General features: G+C 45.4%; 1 protein-coding gene across 1 annotated transcript; it reads left to right on the top strand.

Moving 5' to 3' along the window:
* Window positions 1–450: 450 nt before the first annotated feature.
* LOC109754630 (putative receptor protein kinase ZmPK1) lies at window positions 451–2,937 on the top strand. The gene has a single exon (XM_073507461.1). The coding sequence runs from the start codon at window positions 451–453 to the stop codon at window positions 2,935–2,937; it is 2,487 nt and encodes an 828-aa protein (XP_073363562.1).
* Window positions 2,938–23,693: the final 20,756 nt, after the last annotated feature.

The raw sequence follows: 23,693 nt of genomic DNA, 5'->3' as shown, positions 1-23,693 counted from the left end.
AATTCTTCCTTATGCTGAGGGTTTGACAAAAATTCCAGTCCACTAATCCACAAGTCAATGACTCATATACACAACTTGTAAGTTGTAGTACATAGGCTAGGCGGCGGCTATACAAATGGAGATACACGGCGGACATACTCGTTCAATGGCGTTCCCAAATCCCAATATGCAGGGCTTCTTACTAGTCTGAAAATACCTTGACCAAACTCAGAGACGACGGGAGTCATTTCAATGTGACCATGACCGTGTCTCCCCCAACATCAAAAGCCAGCCGCCAACAATCGCATCGTGCGCGCGTGCGCCGATCGATCACTATAAGAAGCTCGCAGCACCCATGATGAGCCAGAACCAACTTGTCACCTTGCTCCATTGCCAGCCTTGGCGAGCTGCACGTACGAGCACGGACATTCCCGTAGCACACAACACTTGGAGAGTGGAGGAGCAAACGCCATGAGAGCGCTCAGGGTTTTCCTCATGCTCGCCACCTTGCCTTGGATCGCCCTCTCGGCCGGCGAGCGCCGGAGCGTCATGTGGCGCGGCGACTCCTTCGCCGTGGAGGACGCCGCCTCGTCGTCGTCGTCTTCTTCCGGCCGGCACGTGCACGCCCTGGTGTCCCCGGGCGGCAACTTCTCGTGCGGCTTCCGCAAGGTGGCCACCAACGCCTACACGCTCGCCATCTGGTTCACGGCCTCGGCCGACGCCACCGTGGCCTGGGCGGCCAACCGCGACGCGCCCGTCAACGGCTGGGGCTCCCGCGCCGAGCTCCGGCACGACGGCTCCCTCGTGCTGCGGGACTTCGACGGCCGCGTCGCGTGGAGCACCAACACCAGCGACGCCGGGGCGGACCGCGCGGAGCTGCTCGACTCCGGCAACCTCGTCGTGTCCGACGCGTCCGGGCGCGCGCTCTGGCAGAGCTTCGACTGGCCCACCGACACGCTCCTCCCCCGCCAGCCCATCACGCGGTACCGCCGCCTCGTGTCGGCGTCGGCGAGGGGCCTGCCCTACTCCGGCTTCTACAACTTCTACTTCGACAGCAACAACATCCTCAACCTCATGTACGACGGCCCGGAGATCAGCAGCAACTACTGGCCGAATCCGTTCAACAAGTGGTGGGACAACAACCGGACGGCGTACAACAGCAGCCGCTACGGCAGCCTCAACGCGCGCGGCCGCTTCTTCGCCAGCGACAACCTCAAGTTCAACGCCTCCGACCTCGGCGACGCCGGCGTCATGCGCCGCCTCACGCTCGACTACGACGGCAACCTCCGCCAGTACAGCCTCGACGTCTCTGCAGGGACGTGGCGGGTCACGTGGGCGGCAATGTCGCGCCAGTGCGACGTGCACGGCATTTGCGGCCGCTACGGGTTGTGCACGTACGGGCTGGGCGGGGCGCCGGTGTGCTCGTGCCCGGAGGGGTTCGTCGTCGCCAACGCCAGCGACTGGAGCAAGGGCTGCCGGCGCGAGTTCGACGTCCGGTGCGGCGAGGACGTGTACTTCGCGCCCATGCCGGCCGCCGACTACTGGGGCTTCGACTTCAACTACACCGAGGCGCTCACCTTCGACACGTGCCGCCAGATCTGCCTCGACGACTGCAACTGCGAGGCGTTCGGCTACAAGCAGGGCTCCGGCAAGTGCTACCCCAAGATCGCGCTCTGGAACGGCCGCCTCCCGGACAGCAAGCAGGTCATCTACCTCAAGGTGCCCCGCCGCGTCCAGAACCTCGACCCCTCCGTGCTGCGCCTCGGCGGCCACAGGTGCACCGTGCGCGAGGTGAACGCCAACAGCAGCGCCTCCTACCTGCTGGCCGCCGGCAGCAAGCTCAACTTCGTCTACTTCTACTCCTTCCTGGCCGGGCTGTTCGTCATGGAGGCCATCTTCATCGCCGTCGGGTACCTGTTCGTGTTCCGGGCCGACCCGGCGGCGCGGCGGATCCGCGACGAAGGGTACAGCCTGGTGCTCAACCACTTCAGGCGGTTCACGTACGACGAGCTGTCGGCCGCGACCTCCGAGTTCAGCGAGGAGGTCGGAAGGAGCGCGTCGGGGGCCGTGTACAAGGGCGTCCTGGACGACGGCCGGAGCGTCGCCGTGACGCGGCTGGAGGAGGTGACGCAGGCGGACGAGGTGTTCCGGTCGGACCTCAGCATGATCGGCCGGATCAACCACATGAACCTGGTGAGGATCTTCGGCTTCTGCTCCGAGCACTCGCACCGGCTCCTCGTCTCGGAGCACGTGGAGAAGGGCTCGCTCGACAAGGCCCTCTTCGCCGACGGCGAGGACGGCGCCGCCGCGCTGGGGTGGCACGCGAGGTACGGGGTGGCCGTGGGCGTGGCCAAGGGCCTGGCGTACCTGCACCACGAGTGCCTGGAGTGGATCGTGCACTGCGACGTGAAGCCGGAGAACATCCTGCTGGGCGCGGACCTGGAGCCCAAGATCAACGACTTCGGGCTGGTGAAGCTGCTGAGCCGGCGGGACGAGCGCGGGCGGGTGCTGTCCCGGGTGCAGGGCACCAGGGGGTACATCGCGCCGGAGTGGGCGCTGAACCTGCCCATCACCGGCAAGGCCGACGTGTTCAGCTTCGGCGTGGTGCTCCTGGAGCTGCTCCGCGGGCAGCGGGTGTGCGACTGGGAGGTGGACGGAGGGGGAGGGGAGGCGCTGCGCATGGACTTCCCGCGGCTCGTCGCGCTGCTGCGGGAGGAGACGAGGGACCTGCAGGAGGCGTGGCTGGAGGAGTTCGTCGACGCGCGGCTGCGCGGCGACTTCAGCCACCCGCAGGCGGCCGCGATGCTGGAGGTGGCGGTGTCGTGCGTGGACGACGACCCCGGCAGGAGGCCCAGCATGGACGCCGTCGTGCAGATGCTCCTCTCGTCGCAGGACGTGGTGCCGCCGTCGCTCCGCCACGCGTCGTCTCCGGTCCCGGAGATCAGCCACATGGTCTGAACTGAGGCCCTGTTTGTTTAATAAGTCTGGACTTTTGGACTTTTTAAAGTCCCAACTTATAAGTCATAAGTTCCTACCTGTTTGTTTACATCGACTTATAAGTCCCGAGTCCCTGCCTGTTTGTTTACAGGGACTTATAAGTTGATAAAACACACTTGTTCACATAATCCTTTTTCATACAAACGAATTACAGAATAGTGACAACCGAAATAACACTTGTTCATACAAACGATTAACACTTGTTTGATAAGAACCAAAATAAGAGATAGTACATAACAACCGAGATAAAAGAAATTACATAAACGAACAACACTTATTCATATCATTGTTATTTTAAGGACCACAACCCATCAGCGACCCAAGCTCTGAATTGATTCATAGCAGCACTGTCCATCTCATTTGTTGAATCATTTGTTGTGATCGTTGGCATAGACAATGGTACATAGTTTTCATCTTAATCAGACTTGTCGAACTCTATATCGGGCAGTTGACTTTGTCTAATAAAATTGTGCAGTGCAATGCAAGCCACAATGATTTTGCTTTGTTTCTGCTGTGGCTAACTAGGCAAGTGAAACAAAATCCTCCACTTGTTCTTCAAGACTCCAAAACACCTCTCGATGACATTTCTAAGTGAAGAATGGGTGAAATTGAAGTGTTCCTTTTTCCTCTAGGCATTGTGCCATCACGGTACTCCTGGAAATGATAGGTTAAACCCTTCTATGGTGCAAGATAACCCGGTCTATTTGGGTACCCTGAGTCCACAAGATAAAACTTATTAGGTGATGGTTTTGGAAACTTGTCACCAAATCTGGATCGTGCATCATTGAAGACCCTCATGTCATGCACTGATCCTGGCCAACCACCTAGGACAAATGTGAATCTCATATCAAAGTCACACACACACACATCACATTCTGACTCTTCTCCTTATGTCTATTCCTATGCTGGGCAGCAGTGGCAAGTGGTATCACAACTTGTATGTGTGTCCCATCTATTGCACCAATGCAATTATCCATAAATGGTGCATACTTTCTAGATCTTAATTTTGAATGCACAGTTCTGAATTGACGATCTACTGGCCTGATGATGTCTTTTGCAAGCTTGATCAGACATTCCAAAACCTTATCAAACTTCCTTACAATTGTCTCCAATGACCTAACAAATCTGTTTTCTGCTTGTCTTACAGATTGAGGGGAACCTACTATCCAAAGAAACAGGCCTAGAGACTCAACTGATGACATTTTTTTGGTGGACTTCAAACCATAGGAATCAACAAGCACACTATGCAATTTCTCAAACACTGGTCTGTGCATTCTAAACATGTTGTAACAAGCAGTTTCATTGCCTAGTGTTGTCATGACCCAATCATGCCCAGACTGTATTGGTACTCTTCTAGGTCCTTTGTTACCGTAAGAGTCCAAGTAGTACATACCAATCATGCAGGCCATCTGCATCATTCTTCTCTTCCTTTTTTGGTGCATGAACAACATCAGTGCTTCATCATCACTGCTTCTCCCATCATCACTGCTGATTCCATCAATAGTACTGTCATCATCCTGAAACATGCAAACATTAGTACAACTTCTTCATCACGCACCACCTCTTCAACTTGAAAACATTAGTACATGCATGAAAAAGGACACACAGTAACATGCAATGATCATTTAACAAGGTCACACAGTACAGGTCCATTACATATATTAGAAAAAGGACAAACAAGATCACTACTACACTAGGACAACTTCTTCATCATGCACCACCTCTTCAACCAAGTCAGTCTAGCCTGATCACTTGAAATGTTCTGAAATATGACTCTGTTTGCCTCATCTGCAAACAGTTGAGTTGCCATGAAGTACTCAACACTTGTTTCTTCTGCACCACATTGAACTGACAATGAGTAATGGATTCCTTAGTGTTGTTTGCTTTCTTCTCTTTTGCCTTGTCCTTTGCTTCCTGTCTTTTGTTTGCATATTCAGTGATCATGTCAGAAGTGTTCTCACTAGTCATAGTATTGATGAGCCCTGTCATTAGTTTCACCATTGGGCTCTTGTGTTTCTTGCCTGGGCTTGAAGCTGACTGTTCACCGCAGCTGCTTCCCCTCTTCCTGCTGGTGGTGCTCATTGGACTCTCCTCATTTCCATCATCGGCAACAACATCTTCTTCTTCATCTTCATCTATGGGCACATAAGCTGATGATCCATCAACTGCCACACCTTAAAATAGCTCTATTAGCATATCCAAATACTCAGGATTGCCACCCTTGAATTTTCTGACATCTGGTCTCTCCTGCAACATTAGTTAGGTAATTAGGACAAGGCTAAATAATGTAACCAAGTGTGAGCAATTCAGATGTAATTTGCAGAATAATGTATGTACCTTAATTACTTTTTTCCACCACTCATTCGATGCGGCTATAGCTCCATCTCTAGTTCGGCCACAACCAGTTTGCTGCCCCAACCACACCCAAGCAGTATAGTGGCTCTTGAGTCTAGTTATGCAATTTTTGAATTGCTTGGTAGTATGGAGGAGGCCAGGACGCTGATAAATTTTTTAATTCATGTTATTGTAGGCTCTACTTGTCCAAGTACCATTCACACAGTGCCCATCCCTAGCTTCCTCACAGGCGATGTTACAAAATACAGTAATATGCTCGTCTGTCCAATCAGCCTTGGCAATGTTTTTCTAAACAAAAAATAACAAGTACACAATTCAAACAAAAGTAGAATCAAGCTGGTTCAAATTCTACACAAGGTATACCATTGTACACACAATTAGCTAGCATATAAAGAAGATGAATTTGCACCCTGTGACAGAAAGCTAACTATGTATACCAATCAGAATTTTACCTCTCCAACAGCAAAATCCTCATCTTCATCTTCAAAGCCTTCATTCTCATCGACATCTTCTGAAGATGCAGCAGTTGACGACACACGTTGCTTCCCCACAGCTTTTCCTCTACTGCCGTCCGATGAGGACCCATGGGCTCGACCTACACCGCGTTCGGTGACCTACGACACGGTCCTCCCACGCCCTATCACGCCTCCCTCAACGGCAGCTGCGCCCGGGGCGACGAACGGACGCAGGTGAGAGCCGGCTCGGCCTCCCATGCTCAGAGACCATGCTCGGCCTCCTCCGCCCTGGGGCACGGGCCTCCCACGACCAGGTCCAACCGGAGGAAGGCCATGACCGGCCGACTGGTCGAAGAGGAGTTGCTGGTACGAGCCCAACTCCGGGAAGCCGTCGACGTTGCTGTTGAGATCCAAGAAACCCATTCCCCTCCCGAGATTTGCACCGGCGGATGAGCCTTCGGATGTCTGTTGAGACGAGGGGAATTGAGAGAAGAAGGGGATCTCGTCCTCCTCATCGGCCATGGCGGCGGCGATTGAGGGTGCCGGCGGCGGCGGCGGCGATTGGGGCGAGGCAGGGAAGGAGCGAGGCGAGGAGGAAGGGAACGAGCAGCGGCGGCGATTGGGGCGAGGCAGGAAAGGAGCGAGGCGAGGAGGAGGGGAACGAGCGGGGCAGGGTTCGTGTGGGGCGATGCAGGGTAGGTGCGTCCAGATCGATAAGTCCCAATAAGTTCCTCCCTGAGAGTCTTTTTTGATAAGTCCCAAATGACCCCAATAAGTCCCTATAAGTCCCTCCTGTTTGGTTTAGATGGGACTTACAGGGACTTTTTAAGTCCCTAAACCAATAAGTCCCTTGAAACAAACACCCTCTGAATCAATACCTGACGATTAGCACCTGAGAACCCCTTAAAAAAACCCTGAAGTCGATAACTCCCGACCGTTCAACGAGTCGTTCGGCACGAGGGTTCCCCCTCACGAACGCTTTCGTTCGGGAGGAGAGGATTGAAATCACGAACGCCCTCCCCAGGCCCCCTATAGGGCCTTGCCTTTTTTAATGTAAAACGAAAAGAAAAAAGCCCAATAGCATAAAAGAAGAAGCCCCGATTGTTTTTCTTTTTTCTGTGACAAATTAAAAAGACTAATTTTTTATGTAGTACGAAAAAATGTCATCAACTTTAGAAGCAGAAAAATGCCATGGAAAATTCCAAAAAAATGCCATTCGAGTTTGGCCAAACTATTTTATGATTTGCCATGATATAATTTTACAAATGGCAAGGTTTACAACATATTTGATTCCTAAGAAAAAGCATGGCAAAAAATTCAAAAATACCATGGCAAAAAGTAATCCCCATGATGCATACAATAATAATCGCCATGGTCCCGTACAACTAGATTATACAAAAAGTTAAACAAAAAATTTGCCATGTGAATATCAATATTTACCATGGTAGAAATAGTGTACATTTTACCATGGCAAAACTAAAGTAAATTTGCCATGAGAATAAATTAAAAATTGCCATCGCTACACGAGTTAAATTAACCATCATATTTGAATTAAGATTGCCATGGAAAAAATGTATAATTTCCATGGCAAATAAAAAGTAAAATTGCCATGGCAATAAAAGTTAAAAATATTTGCCATGCCGACTTATGTAAATTTCCCATGACAAAATAAGATAAATTTGCCATGGAAAAAATAAATTAAAAATTTCCATGGCGATTTAGGTAAAATTGCCGTGCCATTTAAAGTAAATTTGCCATGGCAAAAAGAATTAAAAATTGCCATGGCAATAAAAGTTAAAAATTGCCATGGCAAAATAAAAAGTTAATTTGATTGCCATGATATTTTACTATAAACACGAGACACAAGAAATGTGGATTGTTTGTTTAGAGTTGCCATCAAAGTTGGATAAAAAAAGGTTCCGGCTTGTAATAAAAGTTACCATGAGTGTACTATAACAAATGTCACCCCCGAGACAAATACGTCATGACCATGAGACCAAGTTTCAATTTGTAAGAAATTGATAGCATTTCAATTTAACGATTCCCACCCGAATACTAAAAATGATGTTGCCATGCTACATGGCAAAATGGCCATGATGAAGATCTGTTTTCGCCTCAAAATTACCATGGACCTAAAAAAACATTTCAACAAATTTCATGTCCTGTGACAGCATACATGCACTAAGCACTAAATGCTCATGGCAATTCCATTACCAAAATTTCCATGGCTGCAACAAAATGATGCTGCCGTGCTACATGGAAAAATGGCCATGATATACATCTTTTTTCATCTCAAAATTGCCATGGACCTAAAATATACAAAACATTTTAACAAATACCATGTGCTGTGACACCCTACGTGCACTAGCCACTAAATGTTCATGGCAAGTCCACTACAAAAAGTTGCCATGGCTGCAAACAAAATACACATTATCCACTGCAATTTCATGGCAAAAACCACTACACAGATTGCCATGGCTGCAAAAATACATAGTCCACTGCAACTTCAGCCGAAACAAAGACCGTTATGGGAGAGGAATCGAGCAGAAAATCTCACCAATGTCTATGACGAGGTATAGTCGGTTGACCGGCGCGCGATACGGAGCTGGATCCCCGCGAGGTACAGGGAGAAGGAGAAGAGCGCTCATCGGTGAAGGGTGCGCGCCGTTGATGTGGGGCTCTGGTCCGTCGCTTCCGTCGGCGAAACTGGCGTTTGTGTGTGGGGCGGAGCCGGAGAGCTCACCGGGGCTCCTCCAAGCGCGGCTGCCGCAGGCCGGCCATGCTCCTCCACACAAGGGCGTCGCGCGAACTGCGTGGCTCCTCGTCGCGCGGTTGCCGTCGATGCGCACGGCGGAGGCGTTGACTGTCGGGCAGGGAGATGGTGGAGGGAGGCGGCGGCGTTGAGTTGCGCTGCGGCGGCCGGACGTGCCGCGGGGGATGGGGCCGGCCCCGCTGATCTACGATGCGGCGGCCGGACGTGCCGCGATGGGGCAGCGGCGCTGAGCTGCGCTGAGGCAGTGGGGCGGCGGCTATGGCTGGCGAGCGGCGGCGAGAGAGCGCATGGAGAGAGCAGAGCGGTGGGAGGGGAAGGGATAAGGCTGATGATAGAGAAAGTGAGGCGTTCGCTACGGGTGGATCAGATCCCGAATGTTTTTTTCGTGACGTGGCGTTCCAGCCTGCTTTAAGATTCGTAAAGAAAATCTAACGACAGTAGACGCGTTCGGACTGAAAACGTCAAAAATCAGACGTTCGGTAGTTATTGATTCCGAAAAAAAAATTAGCACCTGAGAATCAGGCTTTCCGATCGTTCCAATTATGGAGGATCTGAATTTTGTATTATTTCATTTATTATCAACTAGCAAACATGCCCGTACGTTGCAACGGGAGAGTAAATATTTTTTATCCGAGTTAAAATGACGAATCATGTGACATTGATTTAGGTTGCACCCTAAAAAGTATTTTTTTTAAAATAGTTAATAGATAAAATCATAAAAATAACATCATATATAAAATTCAGATTATACACATTTTTCTAATCAAATTTCATATATAACATGCTGAAATTAATGTTAAGGTTTAAAAGATATGATTATTTTGAAAAATAATTATTTCAGATAGACTTCTGGTTGATTAACGCAAATATTATGTACTGCAGTTTGATTAGTATAAAAGTCAGGGGTTTTATGTAAAATTAAAAAATGATTCATTCCGACTTAAAGATGGACTGCGATTGTTTTCAACAAACTAAGGTTTTTTATTTTGCAAAAAGGCACGGCGGACAAATAGAAGCGATATGTTATTTATTATTAGGTAGAGACTATGTCTCGAAAGCAATATGTATAGGAGCCGGGATCTTAATGCTAAAAATCCTACATGGGCGCACTCACGCTTCTTCGTACCCAGGTCGTACCTCTTTTATATTTTACAGCAGCGAGGACTTTGATGGGCCAGAGAAAGCGTTGAGGCCCAGGCAAGCCTTTTTTTCCAATGCACGAAAATGTACCTTGTTTAATTAAGCTCCGTGATGTGCATGTAAGATAAAAGTTCAACAGCTCTCAGTTGGTAGTCATCAGCTGTTGAGGAACCATAGGTCGTGGGTTCGACCCCATGTTGGCGTGTTTTATTTTTTGGATTTACTAGGAAATATGCCAGTGCGTTGCATCGGGAGAAAGAAATCGTAAGCCCCTAGCTCAAAGCACAACTCATGACCCCTCCAAAGGTCCATGTCCTCTAGTCCAATTATACTCCTTGCCATCCTCATTGAAAGTGGCCACGGTGTCCACCTGACTGAAATGTGTTTGAATTTGACCAATTACAATGCGATGATCTTGACCACCGCATGACACACTTACAATTGAGCCATACCAGCGCAAGGAAATGTTTAAACTTTTAAAACTAATCATGTCGTCGTGTGAAGCTAAATGTTGACGGGTCATTCGTCGAAGCCGATGGTGGATTAGCAGGAGCTGGTATAATTCTACATGATAATAACGGCAACATTGTCTTCTCCGCTTGTCGTTCCATCTCGCATTTTTCCAGACCACTCCAAGCTGAGTTGTTGGCGTGCCAGGAGGGATTAAGCCTTGCTCTACAATGGTCTACTCTACCGGTGGACATTGAGATGGACTGCATGGATGCGGTCAAGTTAATCAAGTCGTCTACCCTTGACAGACGGCCACATAGAATGATAGTTCAAAACATTAAGAGGCTCCTTGGTGAAAGGGATATCAATATTGCTCATGTAAGTAGGAATCAGAACCTTGTTAGCCACACTCTTGCTGCTTTCGGATGATTGGAGGGCCGAACTGTAGTTTGGTTGCGCTCTGGACCTGTAGGCGTTCTTCTGCTATGTAGGAACGGATTTTCAACAGTTAAGCAATGCAATCCTTTTAACCCGCAAAATAAAATAAAATAAAACTAATCCTGTCGAGCACAAGGAAGTGTTTAAACAATTGTAATAAATGTCTATAATAAGGTTACATCGATTATTGCTTTTCGGAGAAAAAAGTTTCGACGTTAAAAGGCCATCTTGGTGTTCATCTGATGGAAGAGTAATGGTTCATGGAATTGTTTGTGGATCATTTTATTTTTTGCTTCTTGAAAAAATAAGAATGTTTATTTGTTTTTAATAAAAATTGGATTGATTTTTTGAAGGAAAACATTATTTGAACAGTTTTTTATATTATGAATATTTTTGATTTGTGAACATTTGTTAATGTATTTGTTTTTTTAGAAAGAAATCGTAAGCCCCTAGCTCAAAGCACAACTCATGACCCCTCCAAAGGTCCATGTCCTCTAGTCCAATTATACTCCTTGCCATCCTCATTGAAAGTGGCCACGGTGTCCACCTGACTGAAATGTGTTTGAATTTGACCAATTACAATGCGATGATCTTGACCACCGCATGACACACTTACAATTGAGCCATACCAGCGCAAGGAAATGTTTAAACTTTTAAAACTAATCATGTCTTCGTGTGAAGCTAAATGTTGACGGGTCATTCGTCGAAGCTGATGGTGGATTAGCAGGAGCTGGTATAATTCTACATGATAATAACGGCAACATTGTCTTCTCCGCTTGTCGTTCCATCTCGCATTTTTCCAGACCACTCCAAGCTGAGTTGTTGGCGTGCCAGGAGGGATTAAGCCTTGCTCTACAATGGTCTACTCTACCGGTGGACATTGAGATGGACTGCATGGATGCGGTCAAGTTAATCAAGTCGTCTACCCTTGACAGACGGCCACATAGAATGACAGTTCAAAACATTAAGAGGCTCCTTGGTGAAAGGGATATCAATATTGCTCATGTAAGTAGGAATCAGAACCTTGTTAGCCACACTCTTGCTGCTTTCGGATGATTGGAGGGCCGAACTGTAGTTTGGTTGCGCTCTGGACCTGTAGACGTTCTTCTGCTATGTAGGAACAAATTTTCAACAGTTAAGCAATGAAACCCTTTTAACCCGCAAAATAAAATAAAATAAAACTAATCCTGTCGAGCGCAAGGAAGTGTTTAAACAATTGTAATAAATGTCTATAATAAGGTTACATTGATTATTGCTTTTCGGAGAAAAAAGTTTCGACGTTAAAAGGCCATCTTGGTGTTCATCTGATGGAAGAGTAATGGTTCATGGAATTGTTTGTGGATCATTTTATTTTTTGCTTCTTTAAAAAATAAGAATGTTTATTTGTTTTTAATAAAAATTGGATTGATTTTTTGAAGGAAAACATTATTTGAACAGTTTTTTATATTATGAATATTTTTTGATTTGTGAACATTTGTTAATGTATTTGTTTTTTTAGAAAGAAATCGTAAGCCCCTAGCTCAAAGCACAACTCATGACCCCTCCAAAGGTCCATGTCCTCTAGTCCAATTATACTCCTTGCCATCCTCATTGAAAGTGGCCACGGTGTCCACCTGACTGAAATGTGTTTGAATTTGACCAATTACAATGCGATGATCTTGACCACCGCATGACACACTTACAATTGAGCCATACCAGCGCAAGGAAATGTTTAAACTTTTAAAACTAATCATGTCGTCATGTGAAGCTAAATGTTGACGGGTCATTCGTCGAAGCCGATGGTGGATTAGCAGGAGCTGGTATAATTCTACATGATAATAACGGCAACATTGTCTTCTCCGCTTGTCGTTCCATCTCGCATTTTTCCAGACCACTCCAAGCTGAGTTGTTGGCGTGCCAGGAGGGATTAAGCCTTGCTCTACAATGGTCTACTCTACCGGTGGACATTGAGATGGACTGCATGGATGCGGTCAAGTTAATCAAGTCGTCTACCCTTGACAGACGGCCACATAGAATGATAGTTCAAAACATTAAGAGGCTCCTTGGTGAAAGGGATATCAATATTGCTCATGTAAGTAGGAATCAGAACCTTGTTAGCCACACTCTTGCTGCTTTCGGATGATTGGAGGGCCGAACTGTAGTTTGGTTGTGCTCTGGACCTGTAGACGTTCTTCTGCTATGTAGGAACGGATTTTCAACAGTTAAGCAATGAAATCCTTTTAACCCGCAAAATAAAATAAAATAAAACTAATCCTGTCGAGTGCAAGGAAGTGTTTAAACAATTGTAATAAATGTCTATAATAAGGTTACATTGATTATTGCTTTTTGGAGAAAAAAGTTTCGACGTTAAAAGGCAATATTGGAAATATGCCAGTGCGTTGCATCGGGAGAAAGAAATCGTAAGCCCCTAGCTCAAAGCACAACTCATGACCCCTCCAAAGGTCCATGTCCTCTAGTCCAATTATACTCCTTGCCATCCTCATTGAAAGTGGCCACGGTGTCCACCTGACTGAAATGTGTTTGAATTTGACCAATTACAATGCGATGATCTGGACCACCGCATGACACACTTACAATTGAGCCATACCAGTGCAAGGAAATGTTTAAACTTTTAAAATTAATCATGTCGTCGTGTGAAGCTAAATGTTGACGGGTCATTCGTCGAAGCCGATGGTGGATTAGCAGGAGCTGGTATAATTCTACATGATAATAACGGCAACATTGTCTTCTCCGCTTGTCGTTCCATCTCGCATTTTTCCAGACCACTCCAAGCTGAGTTGTTGGCGTGCCAGGAGGGATTAAGCCTTGCTCTACAATGGTCTACTCTACCGGTGGACATTGAGATGGACTGCATGGATGCGGTCAAGTTAATCAAGTCGTCTACCCTTGACAGACGGCCACATAGAATGATAGTTCAAAACATTAAGAGGCTCCCTGGTGAAAGGGATATCAATATTGCTCATGTAAGTAGGAATCAGAACCTTGTTAGCCACACTCTTGCTGCTTTCGGATGATTGGAGGGCCGAACTGTAGTTTGGTTGCGCTCTGGACCTGTAGGCGTTCTTCTGCTATGTAGGAACAGATTTTCAACAGTTAAGCAATGAAATCCTTTTAACCCGCAAAATAAAATAAAATAAAACTAATCCTGTCGAGCGCAAGGAAGTGTTTAAACAATTATAATAAATGTCTATAATAAGGTTACATCGATTATTGCTTTTCGGAGAAAAAAGTTTCGACGTTAAAAGGCCATCTTGGTGTTCATCTGATGGAAGAGTAATGGTTCATGGAATTGTTTGTGGATCATTTTATTTTTTGCTTCTTGAAAAAATAAGAATGTTTATTTGTTTTTAATAAAAATTGGATTGATTTTTTGAAGGAAAACATTATTTGAACAGTTTTTTATATTATGAATATTTTTTGATTTGTGAACATTTGTTAATGTATTTGTTTTTTTAGAAAATGATTTTCTGGAAAATTTGATGACTTTTAAAAAATTGTGAACATATATAAAACAGTCAACATTTTTAAAATTACTTTTACTATGTTGATTTTTTGTAGATAGAGTTTTTTAGTTTATAGATATAGTTTATTGTTTGGTTGGAAAGAGTTCTTTTTCGTTCCTAATTTAGGCTTGGCCCAAACAATTCACGTGACACAGTCTCTTTTCCTATACTAAAAAAAAATGCACGCACACGAAGTGCCCATTATCCCTTCTCGTTCCCAATCTCAAGTTTTCTTCCCAGCGCCGCCTCCGCTGCACACGAAGCTGCCGCCCAGGCCCCGCATCTCGTGCGCCTCCGGCGACCAGCGCCCCTGCCCTGCGCTCCTCCTCCTCCTCCTTCCATTCCCCTATCTGCTAGTTCGCCGCGCTCGTTGCCCTCTCTCTCACATCTCCGTTTCTGCCGCAGATCGAGACCGCCATGGACGCCGACCGCTGCTCACCTCCGAGTCGCACGCCCTGCTGCTGGAAAGCGATGGCGCCATCTCCTCCGACTTCACCGGATCTACACTCCAGCCACCGGATTAATTAGCCCGCTGTTATTAATTAGCCTCAATTCTCTTCCTTTCTTCTCGAGCAGAGGAAGGCGAGGGGTGGATGTCGGAACAACACAGGGGCACGGGGGTGCGCCGCGACGACGGAGTGAGGATGGCGGCTCTGCTCCGTTTGAAGATGGAGACGGATCCACGGGAATCCCGGCAACGGCCGAGCAGTTTGGGCGACGGGCGCGGCGATGCAGTGGGCGGGTGGGGTGGTGCGTGCGGGCTGCGGAAGATGCGTGCGTTTGTTTTTTTTCTTTGACGTGGTCATTATACGACGAATCGTTTTTGGCACTTATGGGTGGCATTGGTGGGTAATTTTCGCCAACTTCGAGGGTAATTTAAATGACGGTGAGCAGGCGGGCAGAAGCGATAATCGCTGCTATTGGGCCGGCCCATTTGGGCGTTCCTGTGCAGCTACGCCCGATGTTAAAAACGTAAAAACGGTTGATGACGTACGAGCGTACAAAAAACAACTAATAGACAAAAACGTGGAGAAACAATCCGTTTTTTAATATTAGAAATAAAGATTTTGTATCTCACTCATGGTTATTGTATAATATTCAGCCGGTTTTGCTGTTTATCAGGTACCTGGAATTTTTTCCAGGGCAATGCTAGACCTATGTAACACTTGTTACGTGCTTTACGTAAATAGCAATGTGAAGCGTTATTAGTGGATCATGAGGTAAATACAACCGTGGTGCTTCAACTTGCCACGGATGTTCAGTTTAGTGCCTGAACTTGAAAATACGCCGAACTAGTTGTAAAACTTGGCACGGACGCGCATATACGGTGCTAATCACACTCCTAGACGTAAAGTGCGTCGAGGTGGCACCGTATATGCTGATGTGGCACAGACATGGCATGGGACCCACTTATAACTACGAAATATAATTACTTGAATACTATATGTCTCTATGACTAATGGGCCCGCCTGTCAGTACCTTTGGCAAAAATAAAATAGAAAATGCGCTTACAGGGATCGAACCACCACCAGCAGCCTGACGCTTGGTTGCTGCTCGCGCTAGCCACCACACCGAACAAGTTTTAATAGTAAAATAGGCCCCTCAAACTTGATATATTGAGACGGAAACTCCTGTGTCCTGAAATGGTCTGCAGCCAGTGGCCCATATTGCACACGTTATTTAAAAAAAATGTTAAAAAAACCTAAATGATAATCATAATAATAAAGGTAAGATTCAAATATTCATGTGTTGTGAGAAATTACCGCATGCCACAAAAAATATGTGTGCACACAAAGTAAATATATAGAGGTGTAACCACTTGGCATGAGTGGTAAGCTATATCAAAAAATATATATAGAGGTGTACTGTGTACAATAAAATAAATTACTAAACAATATTCCTGTAATATTTAGAAATATGAACTTATTGTTTATAAAATATTCCCTCCGCCCCGTAATGTAAGACATTTTTTGAAAATAGTGTAGTGTCAAAAAATGTCTTACATTATGGTGCAGGGGGGGTACTATTTTTAGAAAATAATTATTATTTATAAAAACTATTTTAAATGTTAGTATTTACAAACATTTTTAAACACTCATGGATTATATTTAAATAGTACTTTAAAATAATAAGTTAATATTTCTAAAAATTACAGGAACATTTTTAAGTAAGATAGTTTATTACATACCTATCTATATTTATTGTGTGCACACCGATATTTGTGTAGCATGAAGTAATTATTAATTACACATGAATATCAAATCTAGATTTTATTATTAATATTATTATTGACATACATTTTACATTTAAAAAATAACATGCGGTAAATGGGCCACAGGCTGCAACCCATTTATGTTACAGGAGTTTTCGGTTCAAATACATTAAGTATGAGGGGCTGACGTTGACATGGAAATATGTTTGGTGGAATGATGACCGAAATTTTCCCCAAGCGTCAGGTTGCAGGTTTGATGCTTGTCTAGTACATTTTTATGTTAATTTTCTTACTAATGATTGACATGCAGGCCCACTAGTCATAGGGTCATATAGTACTCAAGTAATTCTGTTTTGTACCTACAAGTGGGCCCCACGCCATGTCAGTGCCACGTCAACGCACTTACGTCTGCGGGCAGGATTAGCACCGTATTTGCACGTTCGTGTCAAGTTTTAGAACCAGTTCGGCGTATTTTTCAAGTTCAGGCACTAATGTGAACATTGATGACAAGTTCAGGCACCATCGATGTATTTATAGGTGGGAGGGGGCCCACCCCCTGAAAATCAGAGGGGGGGGGGGTGGTGGTGGTTACGTAGGTCTTCATAGCAGCGCATGTAGATGTAGGATTATGTTTTTTTTTCAGACAGTCACCTCTTCCTTCTTTCGTTCCAAATTAATCTGAGAAGCCATTGCTCGACCATATATCTTAGGGGGAAGAAATTACTTCATTATCTATCTTGGGGGGGGGGGGGGGGGTTGCACGGAATCACCGGAGTTCTTCTGTGTTGCAGCGAGGTTTAGAGGGATGGTCGACGCGGCGGCCAGCAACGCCGGTGGGGGGAGGTTGAGGGGAGGGCGGGGCGGCGAGGCGGTGTGTGGCAGCGCCCGCCGGCCGCAAGGGGTGGAGGCAGGCGGATGGGACGGGGTAGGCCAGCGGCTGCAGAGAAGGGGAAAATTAGATCGTGGGAAGAAGGTAGTTGGGAGGTGGAAGACGACGCGTGAGCCGTGGGATGAAGATACGGCGAAAGAAAGGCATTGAATATAATCACGTATCACTGACTCATATTCAGCTGATGTTTCCCCCGGAAACCAGTTTAGCACTATATACCGAGGAGCAGGTGGACACAGGGCAAGGGCTTTGCCAAGCGCTCACTATAAGCCGAGTGTCTTTTCCTTTCTAGTCCGAGCATAGTGTGTACGCCAAGGAGCAATGCTAGAGCTACGTAAAAAGTTCTATGCAATTAATGAATGAACCAGGTGGATGAATATGATTGGAGGTAAGGGGAAGGTCGGGCCCACCCCCTGGAAATCAAGGGGAGAGGTTTAGTTGTTAGGTAGTTTACCTAAAGTGGTACGTAGCTCTTCGTAGATGTAAAATTTTCGGTATGTCAAGTCTTTTTCTATCCAAAAAATGCTACACCTACAAAGCTATCTACGTAACCCTACAAAACTCCCTTGCACTTACCTAAAGACACCCCCTCCTGAATTTCACGGTGGGCCCGTGACCCCATTAACACCCAATTAAACATTCCCAGGTCATTACGTAACCTCCCACATCACGTAGCTGCACACACGTCTAGCAAAGCTCTTTCTACCCGATACTCGACTTACGGTGTGCATGCCGAGTATGCATGAAATTATACTCGGCTTAGACCACCTACTATGCAAATATGTAATTTCACAATTCATTGGTCGGTGACTTAGCTGCCTGCACTTGAGGCATACACCTTCCGTGGTTGTTCTCACTGTTGTCTCCCTCGTCAATCACCGACACCAAACTCGATCTCGTCTCCAGGGGAAAGGACTTTGGAAAGACCATGCTGATGTCCTCAATGTCTTTGCCCTTAGCCGAGGGCAGCGACATTGACATGACAACGATGATCTTTTCGAAGCAGTTGCTGCTCGAGATGGTGTTGACTTGGACGCAATTCCACGGTTGGGGTTCCGTGCAACGACACAAGGTGAACGACCTCTTCTAAAAGAGGGCATGGTATTGTGTCGCCAATGAGGTTTCTCTGTTTTCTTTCTTTCTTATTTCTGCACTCTATGTGTTCGTGCACGACCATGTAGAAGTTTTTGTCTTTATCCGGGCATCGAGAGATGAAGGGATTTGAAGTTGGCATTTTCTTGCGGATGCTCTTCTGGATCTCAAGATGCTCGCTACTCCATCTTCTCTACATAAAAGACGACAATGGCCGCCACCGTAGTCACCGCATCTCCATGCGATATCCGATATATGCAAGATTAACTGTTTGTCACCGTTGGTATTGTCGCCGTATTTGGAGTATATGAAGATTTAGGAATGATGTTTATTTTGAAAACATAAGGGTTTCTGATTCTTCTTCCGCTTCACGTGTTGGGTATTGGTTAGTAGGTAATAATAGTTTAATGACAACATAAGGCCGATATGAAACTTGTACTTAGTAATTTTTTTCTTTCAAAAAAGCCTAAGGCCATATAGTAAGTATTATATGTTCTTACAAACATATCTTACAGAAAAGTAAAAATCAATATCGTCACTTAAGGATGCAATTGAAACTTTGTTTAAAGATCATCATTTGACTCCTAGTCAAATACGTGGGATAGGATATGATGGGGCTAGCAACATGAAAAGGGGAGATTAAAGAGTTGAAAACATTGATGATGAAAGAGTCACCGTCTACTAATTACATCCATTGCTTTGCCAACTTCAATTAGTTCTTATTGCTGTGGCAAAGTCAAATGAACCATATGGGTGATTTTTTTGATCATTTTTGCTACTTGCTCAATACTATTGGAGTTTCTTGTAAGCGGCATGACATGCTTTGAGATGTTAGAGCTCGAAAGGTTTTGGAAACACTTGAAATGGGTGAGATTGAGAGTGCAAGTGTGTTGAGTCAAGAGATGGGACTAGCAAGACCCGGTGATACTTGATGGGGATCCCATTTTAGAACCATTGTGCACATTGTTAGCATGTATCCCACAATCCTCAAAGTACTTGATGTTATTGGAAAAGATCCTTCACAAAAATGTAAGTTGTCAGGAATACATGTAGTTACTCTTGCATCTGAATCATTTGACTTTGTTTTCAATCTTCACTTGATGTTAGTTATTCTTGGCTACACAAATGACACGCCGGTGTCCAAATCTTCACAAAAGAGAGATCAAGATAATGCAATGTCACTTGTTAGTTTGGCAAAGAGTAGAATGCAACATACTAGGTCTCATGGACAGGAAGAATTTGTTGCAAAGGTGACATTATTTTGCAACAAACATGGCATCGACGCTCCCGCGTTGGAGGATAATTATGTGCCCCATGGAAGATCACATCTGTATTATCAAGTACAAACAAATGATGATCGCTACAGAAGAGAAGTATATCTTGGTACCATTAATCAAATCATTCACGAGCTTGACAATCGGTTTGATGAGGTTAATATGGTGTTACTTATTTCCATGTCAGCTTTGAATCCCCTCAATTAGTTTGCTTCTTATTATGCATTCGAGGTAACGAGACTTGTCGAATTCTACCCCTGGACATGTCAAGCACGAATTTGGTAAGGCTTTAATTCAAACTTGCCAACTTTACCGATGATATTAGACAAGATGATATGTTTAGAGATGCAACTAATATTGGTGAGCTCTCTATTATGCTTGTTGAAACAAATAATCATGATCTTTACGACTTGGTCTACTTACTCATCAAATTTGGCACTGTTGTCGTATTTTCTGCAATGAATCTAGTGAAAAGTAAATTGAGAAATAGTATGAGTGATGATCTCTTAAATGATTGCTTAGTGACATTTGTTGAACGGTTGTGTTCTTTGAAGTAAGTGAAGATGACATAGGTGAGGCTTTCATGGCAATGCAGAAGCGTACACTTCCTGGTATTGAAATTTTCTTCTTTTGTATATTTCATGTAAACATATTCGTATTGTAACTGAGCACATTTGGAATATCCTAAACTAGAATGTTGCGAGACTTGAATTTAGCTAATTTTTAAATTCTTTTGCTACATATTGTATGTCGCTTCGATTAGATTTTTTTGGAGTGCGCACACCCTTCATTTAATTCCTGGATCCGGCACTACCCAGAACCGAATCGAACCCCTTTGGCTCCACTCACATCCTCCTCCCTCACTCCCTACTACCCTGACACCGCTCCCATGATTGTTGTCCGGGTAGTTACGATCCTCCCGCCTCTCCACCTCGTCACCATGCTTGCCCTTCCGTCCACTCCACCATGTTGAGTCAATCCCTAGTCGCCCCACCTCCGCCCCTCGACCTCGTGGCACTTCACATAGCCAACATTGTCCATCCAGAGGCATCCCACCTCGCCTCCACCGTTGCCATCCCACCTCGCCTCCACCATCGCCATCCCTTTGGACGAGGAATCTGTCTCCCAATGCCCCCTCCTCTCCGCTTAGGTGCACCCCTCAACCAATGATGTATATGCCGAACACCTTAGACACCAAGTGTTTGGTGAAATCAGTGAACATAGCATATGTCCTTTCCGACAAATTTATTGTTCATTTGCATGGAAACACGATGGATTCAGATGGTGATAATTCTATAGTGACTTTATTGAATCTTTGTCCTCAAAACACGATTCGGATGATGAATCGGTGGTGATGATGAGTGGTCTTGATGAAATTGAGAAGGAAGAGGAGCATGTCATCAACTTCAAGGGTTCTACATTGGGATAAATTAAATTAAATTTAAATTTTAACTATTTAATTTGGAAATTATGTCTGAATTGCGATATTAATCTTAGAATTATTGTTGCATCCTAATACTTTTCTTTAAATTACTTATACGGAAAATCAACGTTGAAGCAAAAAATAGCGTTTGGAAAGAAGTGTTGGGGAACGCAGTATTTCAAATTTTTTCCTACGATCACGCAAGATCTATCTAGGAGAAGCATAGCAACGAGCGGGGAGAGTGTGCCCATGTACCCTCATAGACCGAAAGCGGAAGCGTTTAGTAACGCGGTTGATGTAGTCAAACGTCTTCGCAATCCAACCGATCCATGTACCGAACGCACGGCACCTCCGCGATCTGCACACGTTCAGCTCGGTGACGTCCCTCGAACTCTTGATCCAGTTGAGGCCGAGGGAGAGTTTCGCCAGCACGACGGCGTGGTGACGGTGATGATGAAGTTACCGACGCAGGGCTTCGCCTAAGCACTACGACAATATCACTGAGGTGGAAAACTGTGGAGGGGGGCACCGCACACGGCTAATGATCAACTTGTGTCTCTATGGGGTGCCCCCTCCCCTGTATATAAAGGATGGGAGGAGGAGGCCGGCCGGCCCTAGGGGGCGCGCCCAAGGAGGGAGTCCTACTTGGACTCCTAGTCCAAGTAGGATTCGGCCCCCCTCCTTCCTTCCACCGGAGAGGGAAAAGGGGAAGGGAGAGAGAGAGGGAGAAGGAAAGGGAGGGGGGCGCCCCTTCCCTAGTCCAATTCGGACCCCCTATAGGGAGGGGGCGCGGCTGCCCCTTGTGGGCTGCCTCCCCTCTTCCCTATGGCCCATGTAGGCCCAATCTCCCCCCGGGGGGTTCCGGTAACCCCCCGGTACTCCGGATAAATGCCCGAATCACTCGGAACCATTCCGATGTCCGAATGCAACCTTCCAATATTTGAATCTTTACCTCTCGACCATTTTGAGACTCCTCGTCATGTACGTGATCTCATCCGGACTCCGAAAAAACTTCGGTTCATCAAAACACGAAACTCATAATACAAATCGTCATCGAACATTAAGCATGCGGACCCTACGGGTTCGAGAACTATGTATACATGACCGAGACACATCTCCAGTCAATAACCAATAGCGGAACCTAGATGCTCATATTGGCTCCTACATATTCTACGAATATCTTTATCGGTCAAACCGCATAACAACGTACGTTGTTCCCTTTGTCATCGGTATGTTACTTGCCCGAGATTCGATTGTCGGTATCATCATACCTAGTTCAATCTCGTTACCGGCAAGTCTCTTTACTCGTTCCGTAATGCATCATCCCGTGGCTAACTCATTAGTCACATTGCTTGCAAGGCTCATAGTGATGTGCATTACCGAGAGGGCCCAGAGATACCTCTCCGATACACGAATGAAAAATCCTAATCTCGATCTATGCCAACCCAACAAACACCTTTGGAGACATCTGTAGAGCATCTTTATAATCACCCAGTTACGTTGTGATGTTTGATAGCACACAAGGTGTTCCTCCGGTATTCAGGAGTTGCATAATCTCATAGTCAGAGGAACACGTATAAATCATGATGAAAGCAATAACAATAAAACTAAACGACCATTATGCTAATCTAACGGATGGGTCTTGTCCATCACATCATTCTCTAATGATGTGATCCTGTTCATCAAATGACAACACATGTCTATGGTCAGGAAACATAACCATCTTTGATTAACGAGCTAGTCAAGTAGAGGCATACTAGGGACACTCTGTTTTGTCTATGTATTCACACATGTACTAAGTTTCCGGTTAATACAATTCTAGCATGAATAATAAGCATTTATCATGATATAAGGAAATATAAATAACAACTTTATTATTGCCTCTAGGGCATATTTCCTTCAGTCTCCCACTTGCACTAGAGTCAATAATCTAGTTCACATCGCCATGTGATTTAACACCAATAGCTCACATCACCATGTGATTAGTTCACAGCGCCATGTGACTAATACCCAAAGGGTTTTACTAGAGTCAATAATCTAGTTCACATCACTATGTGATTAACACCCAAAGAGTACTAAGGTGTGATCATGTTTTGCTTGTGAGAGAAGCTTAGTCAATGGGTCTGCCACATTCAGAGCCGTATGTATTTTGCAAATTTTCTATGTCTACAATGCTCTAGATGGAGCTACTCTAGCTAATCGCTCCCACTTTCAATATGTGTCTAGATTGAGACTCAGAGTCATCCGGATCAGTGTCAAAGCTTGCATCGACGCAAATTTTTACGACGAACTCTTTATCACCTCTATAACTGAGAAATATCTCCTTAGTCTTCTAAGGATAATTTTGACCGCTGTCCAGTGATCCACTCCTGGATCAATATCGTACCCCCTTGCCAAATTCATGGCAAGGTACACAATAGGTTTGGTACACAACATAGCATACTTTATAGAACCTATGGCTGAGGCATAGGGAATGACTTTCATTTTCTTTCTATTTTCTGTCGTTTTCGTGTTTTGAGTCTTACTCAAGTTTACACCATGCAATACAGGCAAGAACTCCTTCTTTGATTGTTCCATTTTGAACTACTTCAAAATCTTGTCAAGGTATGTACTCATTGAAAAATCTTATCAAGCGTCTTGATCTATCTCTATAGATCTTGATGCCCAATATGTAAGCAGCTTCACCGAGGTCTTTCTTTGAAAAACAACTTTC

Source organism: Aegilops tauschii, chromosome 2 (assembly GCF_002575655.3).
Source record: "Aegilops tauschii subsp. strangulata cultivar AL8/78 chromosome 2, Aet v6.0, whole genome shotgun sequence".
Lineage (NCBI taxonomy): Eukaryota > Viridiplantae > Streptophyta > Magnoliopsida > Poales > Poaceae > Aegilops > Aegilops tauschii.
The sequence above is the reverse complement of the archived record's forward strand: the minus strand, read 5'-3'. Positions and strand labels throughout refer to the sequence as shown.

Bases quoted from the DNA above. Each gene is read 5' to 3' on its own strand.
- LOC109754630 (XM_073507461.1), top strand. From the start codon at position 451: ATGAGAGCGCTCAGGGTTTTCCTCATGCTCGCCACCTTGCCTTGGATC.